Source organism: Coccinella septempunctata, chromosome 1 (assembly GCF_907165205.1).
Source record: "Coccinella septempunctata chromosome 1, icCocSept1.1, whole genome shotgun sequence".
NCBI classification, from domain to species: Eukaryota; Metazoa; Arthropoda; class Insecta; order Coleoptera; family Coccinellidae; genus Coccinella; species Coccinella septempunctata.
Window position 1 is genome coordinate 63,833,575 of NC_058189.1, and position 19,986 is coordinate 63,853,560.

Consider the following 19,986-nt stretch of genomic DNA (forward strand, 5'->3'; position numbering starts at 1 on the left):
GTTTTCGGCTGGGGAATTCGATTTCATAAAAATTCTTTGGCGTCGTTGACTAATTTAAACGTAGAAATTATCCGGCACCACTGGGAGTACAAATAAGGTTTCGACATTTGTAAAACGGTGCCTCAAGGAGAAGATTATGTTAAAATTAAACGTTATATCATAGATTTGGACATCAGGTGACAAGTGGACTGCATATTGACATCACATAAGAGCAAGAAACACTGCTACTAGATTTTTTTATTAGAAGCTGCTAAAAAATGAGAATGAAGAAAATTAGATTGTATACAAAGTGAAACCATTGGAGGTTGAACGCCAATTTTGCGTGTAGGAAAGCGTAGATAGGTAGAGGTCAGGGTGGGTACGGTCCCCAGCGCCAAGAATTCTCGTAAACCTCTAGCCTAGATACTGTTTGCACTGAATAAGACAAAATTAGACTTTTCATAACGAAGTGCAGTAAATAATGTACCTATATTTTTGTGGAAATACATTTTTCCAATTCGCCCTCTGATGGAAGTCTAGTAAGGTTCAAGAAAAACTCTGTTTGAAGTAGTTGTGTTCGATTTATTGACAGTGATTTAAGCCACAAGAAATTCCAATTGTATCTAATATTTACATTTTATAATATTTTCTGAATTCCAGAACCAATCATTCTTAAATTTTGTACAGCTTCACACCAAACAAGTATTCATTTGAATCAGTTCCTGTCATTTACGAAAATCTCTAGATAACTGTGTTAAAATTAAGAAAAGAGTTGAAACAGATAACGTTCAATGAGAATTTAATATTTCAAACTTTACGAATGGGTAAGTACTACGCATATAATCAACCACTCAATTCCTCTGAACTTTATCACGAAAAAAATAAATACAACACACAACACTAGAACATTAAGAAAAATAAAATTATTTAAATAATTAACTTTAAAGAATACTTATATAACAAATACTTATTTAGGGTATAAAAATCAATAAGAAATTATCAACAGTCAAAAAGGAATGTAAAATAAGTGCTCCTAAAATGAAACACAACATAACCTAAAAATATCATCACATCACATCATTTTACCTTAAAAACTAATGAGAATGGACAAATGAGAGCTCATAATCACAATTCTGAGTAAATTCAAGTGGTTAAATTGAAAGAAATATTGTAGTCCTCCTAAATACAGAGAAAAGGAGTTTGTATAATTTCACTTTTCTACAAGAAAAATAGTTCTTCACTTTTTTTCAATTTCAATCAACCTCTACATTACAAACTTTCAGTGATCTAGTATTCACTTTATTAATTATCTAACGAGTCGTAGAACCAAAACCATTTACCAAAGTTACATTATTTTGTATCAACGACATCTACTGTAGACTTCTTGATGAATTTCAGTTAAATATAACATCAATCTATATTTTTTATAGATCTATACAAAACATAGCGATAAAAATAGTATATCCTTGCATTTAATATATAGTCTCTCGGTAGAAAAATTGGCCTGCTAAAAATGGCAAAAAGGCTCTAAAATTTCGCTATTCTACTTACAAAATACGGAACATCTTACATTCGAGGCAAATTAGAGAAACCTGTTCGTCAATTTTTCAAAATCAACCGAAAACGTATACAATTTTGAGTTGGATGCAAGCAAGAGAATTTTCTTCGCTGCATGAAATTTACAGAAAAATTAAGTCACTGGAGTGATTCCTAATAAAATAATTCAGTTTAAATAATTTTCAAAACAGTCTTTTTTTAGTGTGGAATGATCTAGATAATCTCCTGACAATGTTATATCATTAAATTTATAGTTATATAATAGAAGTGTTTTTGATGAGGTCATTTTCTTAGATATATACAAATAGTTTTTTTTTCAATGAGTATAACGTCATTTAAAAATATCTCTTAGATATTATAACTGAATAGCATGCCGTCATTCATAGTTACTATATTAGTGTCTTTGACTGGCACATATATTGTAACACTAGATTCTTGAGGTCATGCAATATTTTCGATTTCACATAGATAAAAAGATATTAAAAGTTTTCAGAAGGATCTCCATAAATGATTTTGAATAATTCTTCGCTGCTCCTCACTCATAATTCGACGCCCATTGTTACAATCATTTATAAAGAATATTAACCTTCTAAATTCCATAGATTACTTGACGAAGAATAAAGAAAAAAGAACCTCATCTCTCTTTATGTAAGTACATATTAAGGAACCACCAGGAAAAGTTTAAATAATAGCTTAGACAAAGTAAAGGAATCAATTGTCTTCTATTTGGGCTTTGTTGCTTCCTGCTATTAACTGTTTTCTTTACTATGAATTTCCTTGACTTGACCGAAATCCGCACTTATTAGGAATGTGAAGAAATTCTGTTTTTCCATCACGTTTTCTTGAAATCTTTCGAAATCATGATTAAACAACGCTGTGCAATGTTGGGAACACTTCAACGACCTCATCAAAACCTCTCGAACCATCACTGCTATATACAAATCTCAAGAGCCAACTCTTAAAAAAATCTTACACGCTCTCATCTAAGAATTCATTTAAGTATCTCTACGCACAATGAACCTGCGTGACTATGGTTACGTTATCTTCAGAATCGCTGTCAGACGTGGTGTCTGAACCGTTGCTGGTCCTCTTCAAGCTTCCGTTCGAAGTTCTCCTGGCATTCATGGATTCCAGAGTTGAGCTCTTGCTGGATGGCGATACTGAGTATTCTGAAGTGTTGCCCTCGTCGGAGGCAAGTTGCTGCCTTTGAAAGTGAAGCGCCGATTTATAGCGACCAGATCTACGGCCCGGGTATATTGGCCTTCGAGTCAGACTGAAAAAAAAATTTTTTGGTTAGCTTCAAAAGTTTGTCGATATGTGTAGTGAAGGCAATGATGAAAGCAAGAGAAAGAATGTGAAAGAAAGTGCGGTGATGACAATTTAGTGTATGATAGGATTCATTCTGTCAATTTCAAGTATTCTATCCAAAATTTGGAGAAACTCGTTCTTAACATAAGAGTTAACAGTTTAGCAAAATTCAATTGTGATGTGCCAAAAAAGTAAGGATCTATTATCGAACAACAGTCCACATAGTAAATTTTGAATACAGTCGTTTCATATATTAAATTAATTCTTTAACAATATTGTTTCAAAATTCTGAATATCCATAATATGTACAGGGTGGGCAAAATTCGTTGTCTACTGAAGGGATCTCGAGAACTATAGCAGCTAGAAGAAAACGGACGACACATTCTCGAGCTCTTTTTTCTTGACTAATCCAAAACTGAAAACAGATCTAGCCTAACGTTCATAGATTTTGAGTTATGGACGAAAATTGAGAAATTGTCATTTCCAATGAAGCTGAATAACTCGTTTATTTGAACTCGTATTTGAAATCCGTTGTTACATTCTACAGGCACTTTTTTATGAGGAATTCGAATATGATATTGCAAAGTTTTTTGATACAGTCATTTTCGAGATACGACAGGGATTTCTGATTTTTCAAATGTAAACTATAGTTGAAAGTCTTTTCATTCTGCTGCAATTTTTTTGCTGATTTCAAAAATGTATCATATGTCACTATTCACATGAATATAACATAAGAAAAAAATTCAATACTTTTTCCTGCTTTTCGATTCACTGTTGAATTTTTAGTAGGCTAGCGTAACCATAGCGTCCGGTGAAAATGCATTATGGTTTGTGAACTCCACATAATCCTATGTGAACTCATCCTTGTGTGATAGGAATCACAGAATGTCGAATAATTATTTTTTTATATATCGAGATCGATATCCTTTAAAAGAGAGTAAAAGACTTTCGTCTGATTATTAAAGAAGAAAATTTATTCAATTATCGTTTTTCAATTCATGAAGAATCTTAAAGAATCAGTAATATAAATGAAATACGAAAGCTATCTTTAATTATGATTTTTACAAGAGTAAGATGATGAAAAATAGGTACGTCTGTCCACGGTAGTATTCGAATTGAGTACCATCGTAAGATAAGCATGCCAAACATCGCGAGAACAAACGATGGCAAATTAATCATCGAAATATTTATTCAGCAATCCGTGATTTCAATCATAGAGGCTCAGGTTCACAAAATATAATGCATATTCAACGGTTGCTATGGTTACGCCAGCCTACTAAAAATTCAACAGTGAATCGAAAAGCAGGAAAAAGTATTGAACTTTTTTTCTTATGTTATATTCAAGTGAATAGCGACATATGATACATTTTTGAAATCAACAAAAAAATTGCAGCAGAATGAGAGAACTTTCAACTATAGTTTACATTTGAAAAATCGGAAATCCCTGTCGTATCTCGAAAATGACTGGATGAAAAAATTTAATGATATCATATTCGAATTCTTCATAAAAAAGTGCCTGTAGAATGTAACAACGGATTTCGAATACGAGTTCAAATATACGAGTTATTCAGCTTCATTGGAAATGACCATTTCTCAATTTTCGTCCATAACTCAAAATCTATGAACGTTAGGCTGGATCTGTTTTCAGTTTTGGATTAGTCAAGAAAAAAGAGCTCGAGAATGTGTCGTCCGTTTTCTTCTAGCTGCTATAGTTCACGAGATCCCCTCAGTAGACAACGAATTTTGCCCACCCTGTACATCAGATTGAAATTTTAATTTGGATCGACAGTATAACTTCTTTGCTATAAGTCTTGAAACTATATGATAAAAACATTGCAAGGTGATTATGATGTGCTGGAATGATGTCTGGAATGCGGATCAAATCTATGATTACCTTATTTTCAAATCTTTTCCTTGCTTACTGAAAATTTGGTTCAAGTTTAGAACAATTAGGAATAGAGAAAAGTTCATTCAACAAAAAACATTTTGAAATAGTATCGAGATACAGGGGAATAAAATGTTCTACCATGTATTTTTTCGATGGATTTCTATACACCAATTAGACTGTTCATGTTTAAAATAGAGCGATGCCCCTCCGACCTTGCTCTTGTCTACTCTACTGACTAGTTCCAAATGTCAACCAAATCACACGCAAGTTCTGTGATACTAAATGATCAATGCAGAGCCCCCCTTTGGAAATCTTCTCTCTCTTATTGTTGATCAATTCACTTCTCGTTGTTTGACTCTAGTGTTAACTCCGCTATCACTTTACATATGACTAATTACTGTCATCGAGTTTCAGATTAATGAATCCTTATGCCTTCAGGGTGGACCCTGGATTTAGTTGATTTTCTGCCGAATCGATGTGAACTACTCTAATATGGGAGGTCTCCTCTGGTATTCGTATACTCTCTTATTTGGAATGATCTAATTAGAATTCGTATTCTCATATTCATCTTGCTCTATATACAGATTAGATCTTAAGCCTCCTGTTCTTCTCGAAACCAACGATTAGTGGTTTCCTCATTTAGTACTCTCATTTTGTATCGCTCATAAATTATCAATTGTATCTTATATTTTTCTGATGGACGTTCTAATCGTGCTTACTTGTAAACTGTCTCTCCCTGTGAATGTTGTTTTCATTGATGAATTTTTGCACTCTTCAAGACCAACGTTGTTTATTTGTTTATAGTAATTATATGGAGCAGTTAATTAGAGAAAGTGAGTAAAAGTTCGACAACATAACTATTAGTCTAAATATTATGGAAACACTCGTTTTTTCAAAGAGAAAATGTTATATTTTATTCAATATAGGAAACCTTTCTTACCTCTTTCTTTTCAATGTATGATTGTACGTTTCCCCCTCCTCGTCCGTATAGCTGTCCTCATTAGCTGCGTCTTCAGTGCTGTCCAACACATCCCTAGTTTCAGAATTGGTCCTCTTCCTGGCGATGTCGTTGCCAAAATGATCTGTCAAATTTCCATTTTCCGCGGTCCCATTAATGTCCATGAAAATATTCCCATTTTTCAACGCAGACACCTTCTGAGCCAAGGTCTCTAGGTTATCTTCGTCACTGTATCTGATTATCTCGTCAGCGTTACAGTTCCCGTTGTCTTCCTGATCCATGCTGCTGGCGCTGCATCTGGTGAAAATTGGTATTCCTGAAAGAACAAGATGTTACGTGTAACTATAGAAACAATAATAATCTGCGAACTTGACTATCTAGGATAATCAGAAGGACACACTACACATAAAATGGATGTGAACATACCTGGATTAATAGGCTGAAGCATATAATGTAACTGCACTGTTCCATTGCCATTGGCACCTTCATCTTCATTCTCATTGGCTATTTTCTGTTCCAAGATCACTCTCCTAGGCATGCTGGACTTTGTTGACGGTCCCACAGACGATGGCTGACTTATGGGGCTCATGTCAGTCTCGCTGTAATCCATGTAGTCGGTCTGGGTACCTATGTCTATGAGCATCGAGTTCCTGTAGCTGGAACTTCTCGAACAAGAGGAGTTCCTTGGCGAGCCCGAGCTCGTTCTGTGATGTCGCTTTCGTGATCTCATGGAAGGAGTTAGGGATGTTGAAGCCTCGGACTCTTCTTGTATGCAGTCTTGGTCCAGGCAGGAGAACACTGGTGGTCTGAGAATTGGCCTCTGGAGAAAAAAGAGTAACGTGTAAGTAGGTATTATCGGGATAGGTAAACGTAAAATATGGTATGGAATATAGGAGAAGGTGACTTACTATCTGTGGGCTGTCTGGACTAGTCAAGCTATGTTCCGGACTAGTCGGCGTGGTGCTATGCGTACTTTTCCGCCTTTCATTCTTCTTGATGAAAGCCCTACTGAACCTCGTCTTGCTTGGGATATCCCTCTTCCTCCCGCACTGTTTCACCTCCCACTGCTGCTTCACGGACGTCAGCTCTAGCTGCATCTGCACAACCTTCTCCAACTTCCGATAATACAGTTCCCTAATGTCCCTGATGTGCTTGATCTCCATCTCTCTGGTCCTGAGCAACTGCTCGTGTTCGTTCTGTATGTCCATTTTGTGTTTTTGTAAGTACGCCTTGAACTGAGTCATTTCAGTCTCGATCTCTTTCTTCCACGATTCCTGAGTGGCGAAGAACTCTTCGTCCTTGAATTTGGCGAGGTACTGAAAGAAGAAATGGAATTGATCGAATGTATAATAAGAATTGATTCAGATGTATACCACCCGATGATATGAATATCAACAAGTGTAACGATCTAAATCAAAGTAGACGATTTATCATCATCAGGACAATACTAAGAATTGACAGATCCTAATCAAATACTAGTAGTAGCTTCTGAGTATTATCAGGTAGGACTCGAGCGCCATCTAGTATGCAACGAGATACGGTTCAATCCCCCCCAGACGAAGACAATGGCATTGTAAAGATCTGACAGCAATTTTCACCACCTACCTCTTCTGAAGCTATTTCTAAGTGATTGCACAGTAACTTGAAGGACGGCCTCTCCTTCGGGTTCATCTTCCAGCACAGCTGCATGATGTACTTGAAACCCTCCGTACACGTAGACGGAATCGGAGGTTTCAATTTACCACAGCCAACTAGATACATGATCGCGCTCTGTTCCATCCCCTCATAAGGCACTTCGCAGGTCAACAGTTCCCACAGCACTATGCCGAAGGACCAAACGTCCACTTTCTCCGAGCAGTTCTGCTCCCGGATCACCTCGGGTGACATCCAAGCCACCGTCCCTGCGAAACTCATCTTTTCGCTGACGCCGTTCCACGTCCTAGACGTGCCAAAGTCGCTGATTTTGATTATCTCGCCTTCCCCAATGAGTACGCTGAAAACAGAAGAAATCATTGTATATCTTTAGACATGTACTTGTCTGGGTATTCACAAGGTGACTCACAAAGGCTCCAGCTGGATATTATCCGTAAGTTTGAGTGGATCACACTTGAAGTGATACAAAATTTCGATAAAAACATTGAATAAGAATTCAATTACTGCCAAGAAGAAGAAGAATTTGAACAACACAACTAGACTGCTCTATTCACGTCATCCATCACTCCCAACTAGGTCTTTAGATGGAAAATAATGCCAAACAGAATTTGAGCGTGCCTATTCATAAATATAATTGCAAAAACTTCAGAGTGGTATGGTACTCTACCACTATTGCTATTTAAGATTCTTGTGGGGGATACCCTGGTTGTTCCTGTGCCACTGATGCAGGATGCAGGATCAGTAATGAAACTGTTGGACATATTCTGTGCATCTGTATTAATCTCTCAGAGACAACACACCTAGGAGGCCCAGCAACCACTATTCTTATGGTCAGAGAAACTCCACTGCAACTACAAGAAGATGAACAATGGAGCACAAGACCTCAGTTCAGAGGCACTGATAAGGAGGGGGCTACCACCTAAAGGCGTGATCTTACACCCACAAATAATTGAAATATCCTCATTTTAAATGGGGTTTCTCCTATCGATGTTACTCATTAAAGGTCCAGTCTAATCAAACTCTCCTCTACTTGTAAGCCGAGGCAATTGTGGTCAGGATTGTCATCAAGGGAACCCTTAAATGGTGCACAACTATATCAAAGGACAATCAAGGTAACACTGTAAGCCTATAATTAAAACAGCTAGGTTTCTCTGCTCATAATACCAACAGTAATTAGACAATGAGATGACTCTCCTATGGATGCCAGGGTGTTATGGTTCTGAAGGATATAAAAAACCAATAAACTTGCGAAAAGGACATCAAGATTAACACCTGTTGCACCTGAACCGTTTTTTGGCTTGGAAAGTATCAATATAAGCCAGCTCTCTAGAAGAACAAAAGGCAAAAAATTGTGGAGCCTTCATTGACCTACGTCAAAACGCTCCTGAAGCTGTCACAAGCTGAGCTTTGGGATGGTGGGGCTTCTGACAGACACTCTTGGTACAGATATTTTTTGTGGCTCATGGAAAGGTCATCAGAGGAGACAGTCAGGCTCGGTTGACCGGCAAAACTAACAGCTGGACAGTCCAGAACTGTCCAGTGTCCAGAACTGGAAGACTTTCGAAGCATACCTACATATGTATGGAAGGCACTCCTAGACCCTTACAAGGTATTATCTAAAGCTCCTATGTTATCCTTAGAATGGAATTGATAGAGTAGACAAAAAATCCAATTGGTAGCTGTGGCCAAGATTTCACACCAAGAATTGGCAATAAAATACCAACTTCTGAGCTCAAAAAAGGTTCCCCATTACAATAATTACCATGGAGAATCTGTATTGGAAAATGATCATCTAAGCCTATTGCTTAATCCTTTTGATATCTGAAATATCTAGGATAAGTGAATGTTCCTCTGGGGAGGAGTGTGAAAGCCGCAAGGCTAAAGTCACCATACTCACTTGGGGCTCTTCAGATCCCTGTGTATGATCTTGTGCGCGTGTAGATACGTCATTCCGCTGGCTATCTGCTTGGCCCACGAGACCACCCTATTCGTCGTGACGATATTCTTTTGGTTCTTGAGCAAATTGAAGAGAGGTCCGTATGGGCAGAATTCCATAATAATACTGTAGCACGGCGCCTGCGTACAAACGCCCTTGAATTTTACTATATTCGGATGATTTAGCTTTCTGAGGTTCTTAATGTCCGTTTCTTTGATGTCTGATACTTTCTTCACGGCCACCGGCTCGTTGTTGAGCTTTCCAGAGAAGACAGCGCCTTGTCCGCCACAGCCTAGGTAGGTGAGGTCGGTAATTTGCTCGAAGGAGATCTCCCAGTCGTCTGAAAGGAAGAAAATAAGAATTAATAAGGCTAACGCCGAACAAACACCTGAGCGAACACTAGATCACCCATCCATGATTTCGCTCATTTGGAGATCATCAAGATTTAATGATTACTAGGTCGCTGTATTGTTTCAGCGTGTGAACAATTGATGAAGCAACCTCCACTCAAAGAAATAATAGAAATTTTGAGAATATAATGCAAAATACTCGACACATTGATATATATTAGCAAAGTGATTCCTAATATAACTGTTTTTTTCTGCAATTAAATTTTTTGAGTGTAAAAATATTTGTGAAATTTCGAAATTGAAAAGATACTTCTCCTTGGGTTCTTCTTTCAGAACAATTGACCGATTATGCTCCATGAAATTTGAAGAATATCGGTTAAAAAACCATGGACAGCTGCCCTCTATTTGTTTTAGCATCGGTTTTAAAGGATTACAACTTAAAACCCCTTCAAACCGACCTAACTGCTCGGTAGATACAAAACCTCATTCTCTGAAAGCATGGAGTGTTTGTCTAGACAAACGTTCTCTTGGTCTAATGCTCCAAACCCAATTGTTTCCAAGAAAAACAGTAGGTGAATCTTTTTTATCTTAAGAATTATCAGAAAAGGAATCACCTGCTGTATTTTGACGAATCTTCAGAAAACGCCCTGTACATACTGGGTGAGTCTTTGACTCGAACAAATATCAACAGTAGATTCTTGAGGTCAAAAGAAACACTTTTTTCCTTTAACATATTTTCCGAATCGTCTCGGTTCCAAAGATATAGGCTGTTGAAAAACTATAAAAAAATGTTATTTTTAGTTCTATCTCACGAACGGTTTTATCGAATGGAATGAATTTCAGAATATAGTTTTTCATTTATTTGATGAATCTCTTTCGAATACAAGGTATCACCCACGTCTTCCAGTTTTCTCATTATGACCATTACGTACCAAAAATTCAAAGAACCTAACTCTTGAAACTAAGGTGGACGCTATCTAATGAATATTTGAACGTTTTGTAAAATAAAAGTATTTGTCATATTTTCTCGTATAATGTGCAGTTTTCGAGTAATTTAATGTTAAAAAATCAGAAAGTATCTGTGAAATTTGGGTACTTTGGCTGAATACAACTCTGTTTAAAATATTCACAGATGTGTAGTGTCACAGATTCAGCTAGTTATTCTGAAGGTTTTTTTTTTAGGGGTGGCACAGCTCATTATATAAACTTATATCAGGGCCGAATCGGAAGAAATGGTATAAGAAAAAAGTGTTTCTGTTGACCCCAAGAATCTACTGTAAAAATATTTGTACAAGTCAAAGACTCACCCTGTATATGCTTTCGATGAAACTATTTTTTTTTTATTTCGATTGAGGTCGAATTAGTAAATCATCTTCTAAATCTTGAAAAAATATATACACGAAACCAAATAGAGGGATTTTATTGAGGATAAATCACATAAAACTGATACTTATCTACTCTCGACTGAGGCGATAATTCTTTAATGAAATATATTGACAAATCGATAACCAATAATCTTAATAGCAAAAGGAAAATAACATTCTCCCTTGTAATTTATAATACTTCACGTCCAAGATAACCGAATATTCCCAAGCGAAAATCATTATTATTATTTCACAGATACAAGATAAATTTGTTGATACTCGACTGTAAATATGTATACGTGAAAAAAATTGATCCTGCGATCGATGATCGCTGGAAAGTGCAAGGTTTCACCTCAATAAGTTGACTATTAAGCACAAATGAGGTTAGAGGTGATGATGGAGTATTTGATAAGCGGCAGAAAATATTTACTTTGTATTTGTTTTCAGTTTGTTCTCCAATCTGAACTATTCTTTAAATCTAACGAGTCCTTTTTTTCAAAATTTCGAGCACTAAACAAATATAATAATTTGGAGGGAAAGAAAAATGAAAAACTGTCTCCTCTGTAAAGAAGCCGTCCAATACTGCCCTCCAATTGAAAACAGCAATATGGTTCAGCAGTGTGTATCTCGCCATAACAGAGTTCCATAGAGGCCCAGTTACCTGAAGATCGTTAAATTGAAAATCCTTGGGAGTTAATGATGGTATTAAAGTGGCAGATCAACTATCTGTTCTTATAAATATTTATGCAGAACGAGAGACGTTGAGACAGGTGCGATGTTCGCTGACCCTTAACGTAGCGGTCATGACACAAACATGTCTACGACAACAACACTTCTTTGCTTTGTTCGATGCCGGCGAGTCAAGAAACACCGAAGAATGATGGATGATCTGCGAATAAGTGAACCCCACTTCGATAATTTGGAACTAATCTATAAATGCAAATACACGGTGTGAATGTTGAAAGCTGACTTAGAGATCTTGGTTTCCAAACGAATCTTGTGATATGGACGAAATTTCTAAATTCATCATAATCAAAACCTCGCTCTACAGTTTTATGTCTCAAATATTCGATTTTGAAATGTTCATCACTATTGACGTCACATTAATGTGACGGCAAATTAAAGATTCTGCAAGGGGTTAATTCTTCCTTGGTATAAACCAAAACAAAAAAAGGGTATCTATAAAAGTGCTTATCTATGCGACACGGTAAGTATACAGGGCCGGCAAACCAGTCACGCTGCCAAGGCGGCAAATCAGTTGAAAACAATATCTACAAACTTTAAAAATTATTCTTCTCCAAAATTTAAAACACGCCTGATATTGTAGTGAAATCGAAAAGATTCGAATAGTTTTTGTTCGAGTGTTTTTATACAGGGTGAGTCTTTGACTCGTACAAATATTAACAGTAGTCAAAAGGAACACTTTTTTCCAATTTTTTTCCCGATTCGGCCCTGATAACAAAGATATAGCCATTTTAAGTTTTCATAATGAGCTGTGCCACCCCTGAAGAAACAAAATTCCCTTCAGAATAACAAGCTAAATCTATGACGCTATACGTCTGTGGATTTTTTGAACAGAGTTGCATTCAGCCAAAGTACCCAATTTTTCAAGTAATCCATTATTCAGTTTAGTTTCTTTTAGATCGAAAAACAAAGATTTCTCAGAACCCCGCCGCTGGTTATATTTCGTGATATTCTACACCCTCACCTTGTTCATTCCTGATTTCGTGGCCTCCTTTACCGATTATAGACAGGACCGGCCTCAGGCAGCCGAAAATCCCCGTCATCCAACCCTGCTTGATGTCATAAGGGGGTGGTGGCGTGTCTGGTGTACCGAAGGGTGATGCATTCTGCAAACCCTTCGCTGAAATGTCTATCGCCACCGCTGGCTCGCTGGAACTTTTGTGTATCGTGAACTGCTCCAACTCGCTCTGTATCCTCAGCATACTGCAAAAAAAAAGAGTCAAATTAAAAACTGTATGAAAAATTTCTACGTCAGAAGGTGCAAGGTTTCACTCATAACATCATAAAACATGAGATATTATCTCAGTTACATGCGGAATTTGGGGAAAAGACAAACAAGAGAAGTGGTTCTCACAGTGTCTCTTCCGCTCTCTCTCTCTCTTTGCACCCTATTTTGCACACTCTCTCATATGCACCCTCTCTTGCGCACTCTCTCGTACACTCTCTTTCATATTTCCTCTCTCTCTGTAGAGAGGGAGTCTCTGACATGCACCTGTATTTTAAAGGTAGGTTCCTCTGATCCACTTTTATTGTTACAGATGAAAATTAACATTAGAACAAAACTAAATGTTTTCGAATAAACCAATTTTAAAAAAGAAATCCATATTGCAGTGTAATATGGCAGATAAAAAGATCGATTGACTCCAAGAGAAGAACCCACTGTTAAAATCAACATTTATACATCCTCATTGAAGAATTCTCCTGTACCTGCACAAGGACTTCTCATAAAATTGAAAATAACGGTTGATTATCATTTGAAGAAAAGGAAGCACTGTTAAAATGTGTATACGAGTCAATGAGTTGACCTGTACAATAAATCCTCATTGATGAAATCATTCACAAATTCTCCGTCACCTGTAAGCATAAGAAGACTTTCCATAAAATTGAAAATAACTGTGTTATCCGCCTGAAACATTCTTATAATCAGTGAGATAGTATAATTTTCACTGGGAATCCCTATGCATATTTGTAGTTGAAATTTGCCTATGAATAGACGTTAAGTAAGTGAGTATTTCAGCAGGTGGCTTGAATGAAGAGACTATCAAATTTGCATTCCTCAGTTTCTCAGCATTCTAGAGATAAGAATCCTTTGTGAAGATGCATTTCGATATTTATTTGATGGAATATCTATAAAACGCAATTCGAAAGTAAACAAGTGGATATTGGTTCTTATCGGCACTCGTTAATTGGACAGAATCAACATTTCTTTTTAGATGTGAATACAAATATTGTCTTTTTGTAGAAGCGGGTGAGGAATTTTTCCTATTGGAAAATTTGCGAAGCAATCCAGAGAAGATTTCTATAAGTGAAATCATTAAGTAGCCAGTTCTTCATAGTATGTTTCTCTATAAATTGTTGATAATAGTCACTAGACTGGGAGCATCCAGGACTTTGAACTTGCACAACAAGCAATTCCATGTTCTGTACGGTTTTTCATTGAGAATATTTCAAGGAAATAATTTTTTCACGTCAAAAGATGCTCAGGAAATTCCCAATTGAAATAATTAACAAATTGCTCTATTGAAAATGACATTTGTCATGACGCAATCAAATTTTCCAATGCTTTTTCTGAAATTGATATTCCAATAAGATTCTCAGATGAACCTTAGAAATATATATTATTTGCTTTGAGCTTCTGAGATATCAACAAGAAACCACAGGGAAAATATTTGAAGAACCTTCATGGTTTTCGAAATTTCGATTTCCGTATGTACAGGGTGGGCAAATTTCGTTGTTTTAGCACTACAGCTTTCAAACCAGCGGAGATAGACAAAATCAAATACCCCATTCTAGTTCTCCTTTTCTGAGAAACTCACAAGAGTAGTAATCATTTTTGGCCACCTTCTATTGTTTTCGAGTTATAAGCGAAAATTGGAAAAATGGCGATTTCGAAATAAATTTATGACTCCGCTAATACCGATGATAGAGCTCTGAAATGAAAACATTATCCAGTGGCGTGCTTGCCTTTTTAGCAGGATTTTTAATTACGAAGCTATGACCCGAAGTTATTTTTGTTTAAATAGGAACACTAGATTTCTGTGCAATTTTTTGAAAGCTTAATTTTCACTGATTTCAAAAATATATAACATCATATGGTTTGTATCAATAGGTTTGTTCGTAGAGTGGTTTATAACGGTTGTGAACTATACAGAGCAAGCGCAATTCCATTTTAGGGGGACGAAAATCCATTTGCGCTTGCTCTGTACAGTTCACAACCGTTTTGAACCACTCTACAAACAAGTCTAATATAAATAATAGATAATGGTCAAATACCTATTTGCTCAATATTTCTATGGTTTCAACTTTAGACGAACACAGAAAAATAGAACTTTCCATAACAAGAGCAGTCTCCTTCCGGCAATGTCATTCTTCCTATGCTTTTTACCAATTTCCACAAAATTTGAATTTTGGAGAAATTGAGTAAGAAGCATAGAAATGAAAGAAATAATAGAAGGAGACTGTGGTAATCCTAAGATGCTACATTTTTCTATTCTCACCAAAAGTGAAAACCATATAAATATTGAGAAAATAAGTTTTTGACCATTTTCTATTATTTATATTGATAAAAACTATATGATGTTGTATATTTTTGGAATCAGTATAAATTAAGCTTTCAAAAAATTGCACAGAAATCTAGTGTTCCTATTTAAACAAAAATAACTTTGGGTCATAGCTTCGTAATTAAAAATCCTGCTAAAAAGGCAAGCACGCCACTGGATTCTACTTAAAAAGTGCCTGTATAATGTTTTCATTTCAGAGCTCTATCATCGGTATTAGCAAAGATATAAATTTATTTCGAAATCGCCATTTTTCCAATTTTCGCTTATAACTCGAAAACAAAAGAAGGTGGCCAAAAATGACTACTACTCTTGTTAGTTTCTCAGAAAAAGAGAACGAGAATGGGGTATCAGATTTCGTCCACTAGTTTGAAAGCTGTAGTGCTAAAACAACGAAATTTGCCCACCCTGTACAGAATGTGTCAGAAAAAATTGATGAACACCGAACTGGATACAACAGACTCCAAATTATCGTATTCATCCAAGTTTATAATGAATCAAAGGTAAAGAGTGTCGAAATTAGAAAAAAAGTTTTTCAACATCTCTGAATATTTCACGGATTTCATATCCAACATTTGGGATAACATTAATATAGTTGAGTCGAAGTATCTCCAGTTTAGTAACTGGACATTTTTTTTTGACCCTGTATATTCTGAATACTGAACGAACTATAACGTCCTATTCATAAACAAAAGAAATTTCAACTATTTCCCAACAAATCAACTTTCATTTCACCTATACACAGATAGGTACAACTGCAACGTCATTTTTTCCAAACTCACATTGTTCCATTTCCTGTATCCATCCCACCATTAATCCTAAAGAGAAAAATTATGGAATAAAATGTATGAATTGGTACAAATTTCCGAGATTTCCACTGTTTTCTTAATGAGAAGGTTTTCAAGTTCATTGAATGATAGAAATGAGAAAGCAAATGTTGAACCTCGAACTGATCCAGAATAGACCAATTTGATAGTCGTCATGTACAGGGCGGCCAACTATAGAAACGCCACCTTTTTCGACTAGTCCTACAATTATTGATTTCTGTAAAATAGACCCTCCAATTTCATAAGCTATCCTACACTTCAACTGGACACATCGAAATCATTCAAATAACTCGAAGAATAAGTACCTATACTTCATTCAAGTTTATTTTAGCAGTCGGTTGGCCATGAAATAATTTTCTCAAGTTTTCGTAACTAGAACGAAGTTAGGTTGGCACTCAAGAAATGTCGTTAATGTCATAACGCCGTTGCCACAACTAATATCAATTTTTATTTCGAAAATGCCGAAAGTGATTGAAAAAAGAGACAAGGTTTCAGAGAGTGCTATTTAGAATTCAGGTCCGCTCATTCAAATAGTTATACCCTGAGATTCTAAAATCCACAATACGACAGACGGTAGCGAACATATTCAATGTAAGAGAATTTATATAATGTTTCATCTGAATCTAAACGACTTATATTTCAGCTGGACATTTCCACAATCAGAAAGATTGTGAATGAAAAGGATGACAAAGAATTTCTTTCTATTGGGAGACCCAAAAAAGTGGTGGCATTTGAGAATTTTATGTTTGAGTGAATTAATGCGAAAAGTTTACTACAGGATTTTCGATAAATGTCATCGGAGAATAAGTTCCCTAAAATGGATTTTTCTGTTTTTTATTTGACTTGTCCTATACAATGTAAATGTCTTGAGGTACTAATAAATACCTAATTATTATTATTACATCAATGTATTAAGATGAATAGCCACAAATACACGCAAGTTGTCCTGTTACTTAATCATTCATGTGAAATTTTTGTTCAAAAGTGAAGTTCATCTTGACTTGAAACTCCCTTTAATTCCTTTTACTTATATTGATGCTATGATGATTTTTGTTGAAGAATTTAACATTCTTGTAATTATCTGTTAATTCTTTCGGGAGATACCCAATCCCAACCACTACATCATATGCATTTCATCTTCGGGTTAATATTTCTGAAATCTACAACTGATGTAACGTATTCAAACTTTAGCCAAAGAAGATAACGAACATTAACTCTCCTCAAGCTAGTGCATATTATGATATTATACAGATCTCTTGTATTTTCCATGCAAATAACGGGATTTGGTATGCCTTCAATCAGTTTGTATAAACTTCAATTATGTTCGTCACATATTTTCCGAAGAGATCCGACATTGTGATAAAATACGTAATAACAGAAACTTTTACGTAGAACGGGCAACATAGGGTTGATTCGAAATCCAAAAATGTTTTGACAAGCATCATAACCCCACATTTTCGTACTATACCGAGTGAAATGTGTCAAATTTCCATGGCCAACCGACTGCTAAAATAAAAGTGAATGAAGTATATTTGATTTCAATAATTTCTAAAAATTGAAACATATCCTCTCGATAAACCCTAGTTCAGCCTACACGAGGCAAATGAGCTACTTAAGTCAAATCTAATAAAAAAATTTACTTTTCGTGAATTATCAAATGAATATCTAATCCGCTGTGAAAAAACGATAACTAATTTTTTATCAATGGCAGATAAGGTAGACACCTAGCTACTCAAGGATATCGCAAATCATCTATGATCTCTGAATGATATATGATAATCCGATACAATATTGTAACTCAATAATTTTCCCACATAATTATAATTAACCCTGAACAATATCAGATTTAAAACACCTTTGGAATTCTGTCAACCCACATTGAACTCAATTTTACTCGTGGGTTAGCTCCGGACGCCCCAAACAAAAATTGAGGAACTTGTGGGTTTGAGAAATCAATAAACTGGTCATAAAGGGTGGCATTTTTTTATTTTGGTCACCTTGTATACGTACAAGTGAAGCATTAGAATGGTTAAGCGAGTAGGCCGAGTTCAACGCAAGAAATTCGCTTCAGTTTCCCAATTCACCAACTACCCCAATTCCCAAACTTTTCGTGCGCCCCCTGTACGCAATATCCGATAAACTACACGGGGAAATCCCACCGATTGACGTCGACTCGGAGCACGTGACCCCGAAAGAAGGAGGATAGGTCGCAGTAGGGCCCCATCAATATTTCGCTCTCGCCATATCGATTTTCTGCACCCCATCCCCCGTGTAATAAATTTCTGACGAGGGGGCGACCGTTGTGTACAGCAAGGGGTGCATACGAAAATGCAGTTCAATCCGGAATTACCTCCGTGGCATTATCGCCGAAGAATCTATAGGGATAGACAGATTGACAGATAGAGTATCGTGGAAATGTCAAATTAGGGTGGTTCTGGTATTTTATGAGTCTGGACTCTCGATTTGCACGCGGTTATTCAAGCAAGACGACACAAACTAATAAAAAATATACTATACATACATTCATATCTAATAGCACCAATATTCAAACATATTATATCAGTTCTAATTTCTTATAGAATATTATCTTCTTTCCACAATGTTTGACGTATGTACATAAATAAAAGACAACATTCACATGCAGAGGAAGATAAACTATTATTAGACACTTGAATGCCATGCAAGTTCTCATCAATTTAGTTAAACTTGATTTTGGCGAGAATCGATCAAAAAAGTTTCCTGAATTCAAGCAACAAATACCCTACTATAAATTTTTCTGCGAATCAAGGTGATTCAAGGTCCAATAACCTGGATAAGTGAAAACCGGGCCTAATAAATGGTAATTTATAAAAGTCAAACAGTAAATCCATTTGAAATTATTTTTTTCTGATTAATGCTTTCAGTTGAGACACATAAAACTACTGAAACAAAGGATTGATAATTAGATACCGCATAATATTATGTATTCTCTGCAATAATAAATTATAGTGACCTTATAATGAAATGTTCTAGGATTCTATCTAACTTCGAATGGATATAACACAATATAGATATGTTTTTTCATATTCCAAGAACTCTACAATGAAAAATGGAATATGATTTCGAAAATTCTGTGGAAATATACAGGGTGAGGCTTTGACAAATATTTTAACAATAGATTCTTGAGGTTAAAAGAAACAGTTTTTTCCTTCACCATTTTTTCCGAATCGGCTCGGTTTAAAAGATACAGGCTGTTGAAAAACCATAAAGAAATGTTATTTTTTATTCTTTGTTCTATCTCACAAACGGTTTTATCGAATGAAATGAATTTCAGAACATGGTTTTTCATTTATTCGATGAATCTTTTTGGAACACAAGATATCATCCTAATCTTCCAGTTTTCTCATTATGACTATCACGTACCAAAAAAATACCAAAAATTCAAAGAACCAAACTCTTGAAACTGAGTTGGACATTATCTTATGGATATTTGAACGTTTTGTAAGATAAAAGTATACTTCATTCAACTTTATTTTAGCAGTCGGTTGGCCATGGCAATTTGACACATTTCACTCTGTATAGTACGAAAATGTGGGGTTATGAAGCTTGTCAAAACATTTTTGGGTTTTAAATCAACGCTATGTTGCCCGTTCTACGTAAAAGTTTCTGTTATTACGTATTTTATCACAATGTCGAATCTCTTCGGAAAATATCTGACGAACATAATTGAAGTTTATACAAACTGATTGAAGGCATACCAAATCCAGTTATTTGCATGGAAAATACAAGAGATCAGTATAATATCATAATATGCACTAGCTTGAGGAGAGTTAATGTTCGTTATCTTCTTTGGCTTACATCATTTGTAGATTTCAAAAATATTAAC

At 35.8% G+C, this 19,986-nt stretch overlaps 1 protein-coding gene across 6 annotated transcripts in view; it reads right to left on the minus strand.

The window, feature by feature from the left end:
- Positions 1 to 540: 540 nt before the first annotated feature.
- Positions 541 to 19,986, minus strand: part of LOC123315007 (mitogen-activated protein kinase kinase kinase 13-B) — a 33,133-nt gene continuing 13,687 nt past the window's right edge. For 2 of the 6 annotated variants that reach the window (XM_044901606.1, XM_044900903.1), the window contains 7 exons: positions 12,702 to 12,940; positions 9,241 to 9,619; positions 7,296 to 7,683; positions 6,599 to 7,006; positions 6,117 to 6,510; positions 5,673 to 6,006; positions 541 to 2,809 (listed from right to left, as the gene is read on the minus strand). In XM_044901606.1, the coding sequence (XP_044757541.1) occupies positions 2,542 to 2,809; positions 5,673 to 6,006; positions 6,117 to 6,510; positions 6,599 to 7,006; positions 7,296 to 7,683; positions 9,241 to 9,619; positions 12,702 to 12,940 (2,410 nt within the window). In that variant the 3' untranslated portion in view covers positions 541 to 2,541. Of the gene's footprint in view, positions 2,810 to 5,672; positions 6,007 to 6,116; positions 6,511 to 6,598; positions 7,007 to 7,295; positions 7,684 to 9,240; positions 9,620 to 12,701; positions 12,941 to 13,444; positions 14,409 to 16,076; positions 16,410 to 18,642; positions 18,831 to 19,986 lie in introns of those variants that run through there. The other 4 variants (XM_044902992.1, XM_044903731.1, XM_044904346.1 and 1 more) reach the window with 4 other exon arrangements.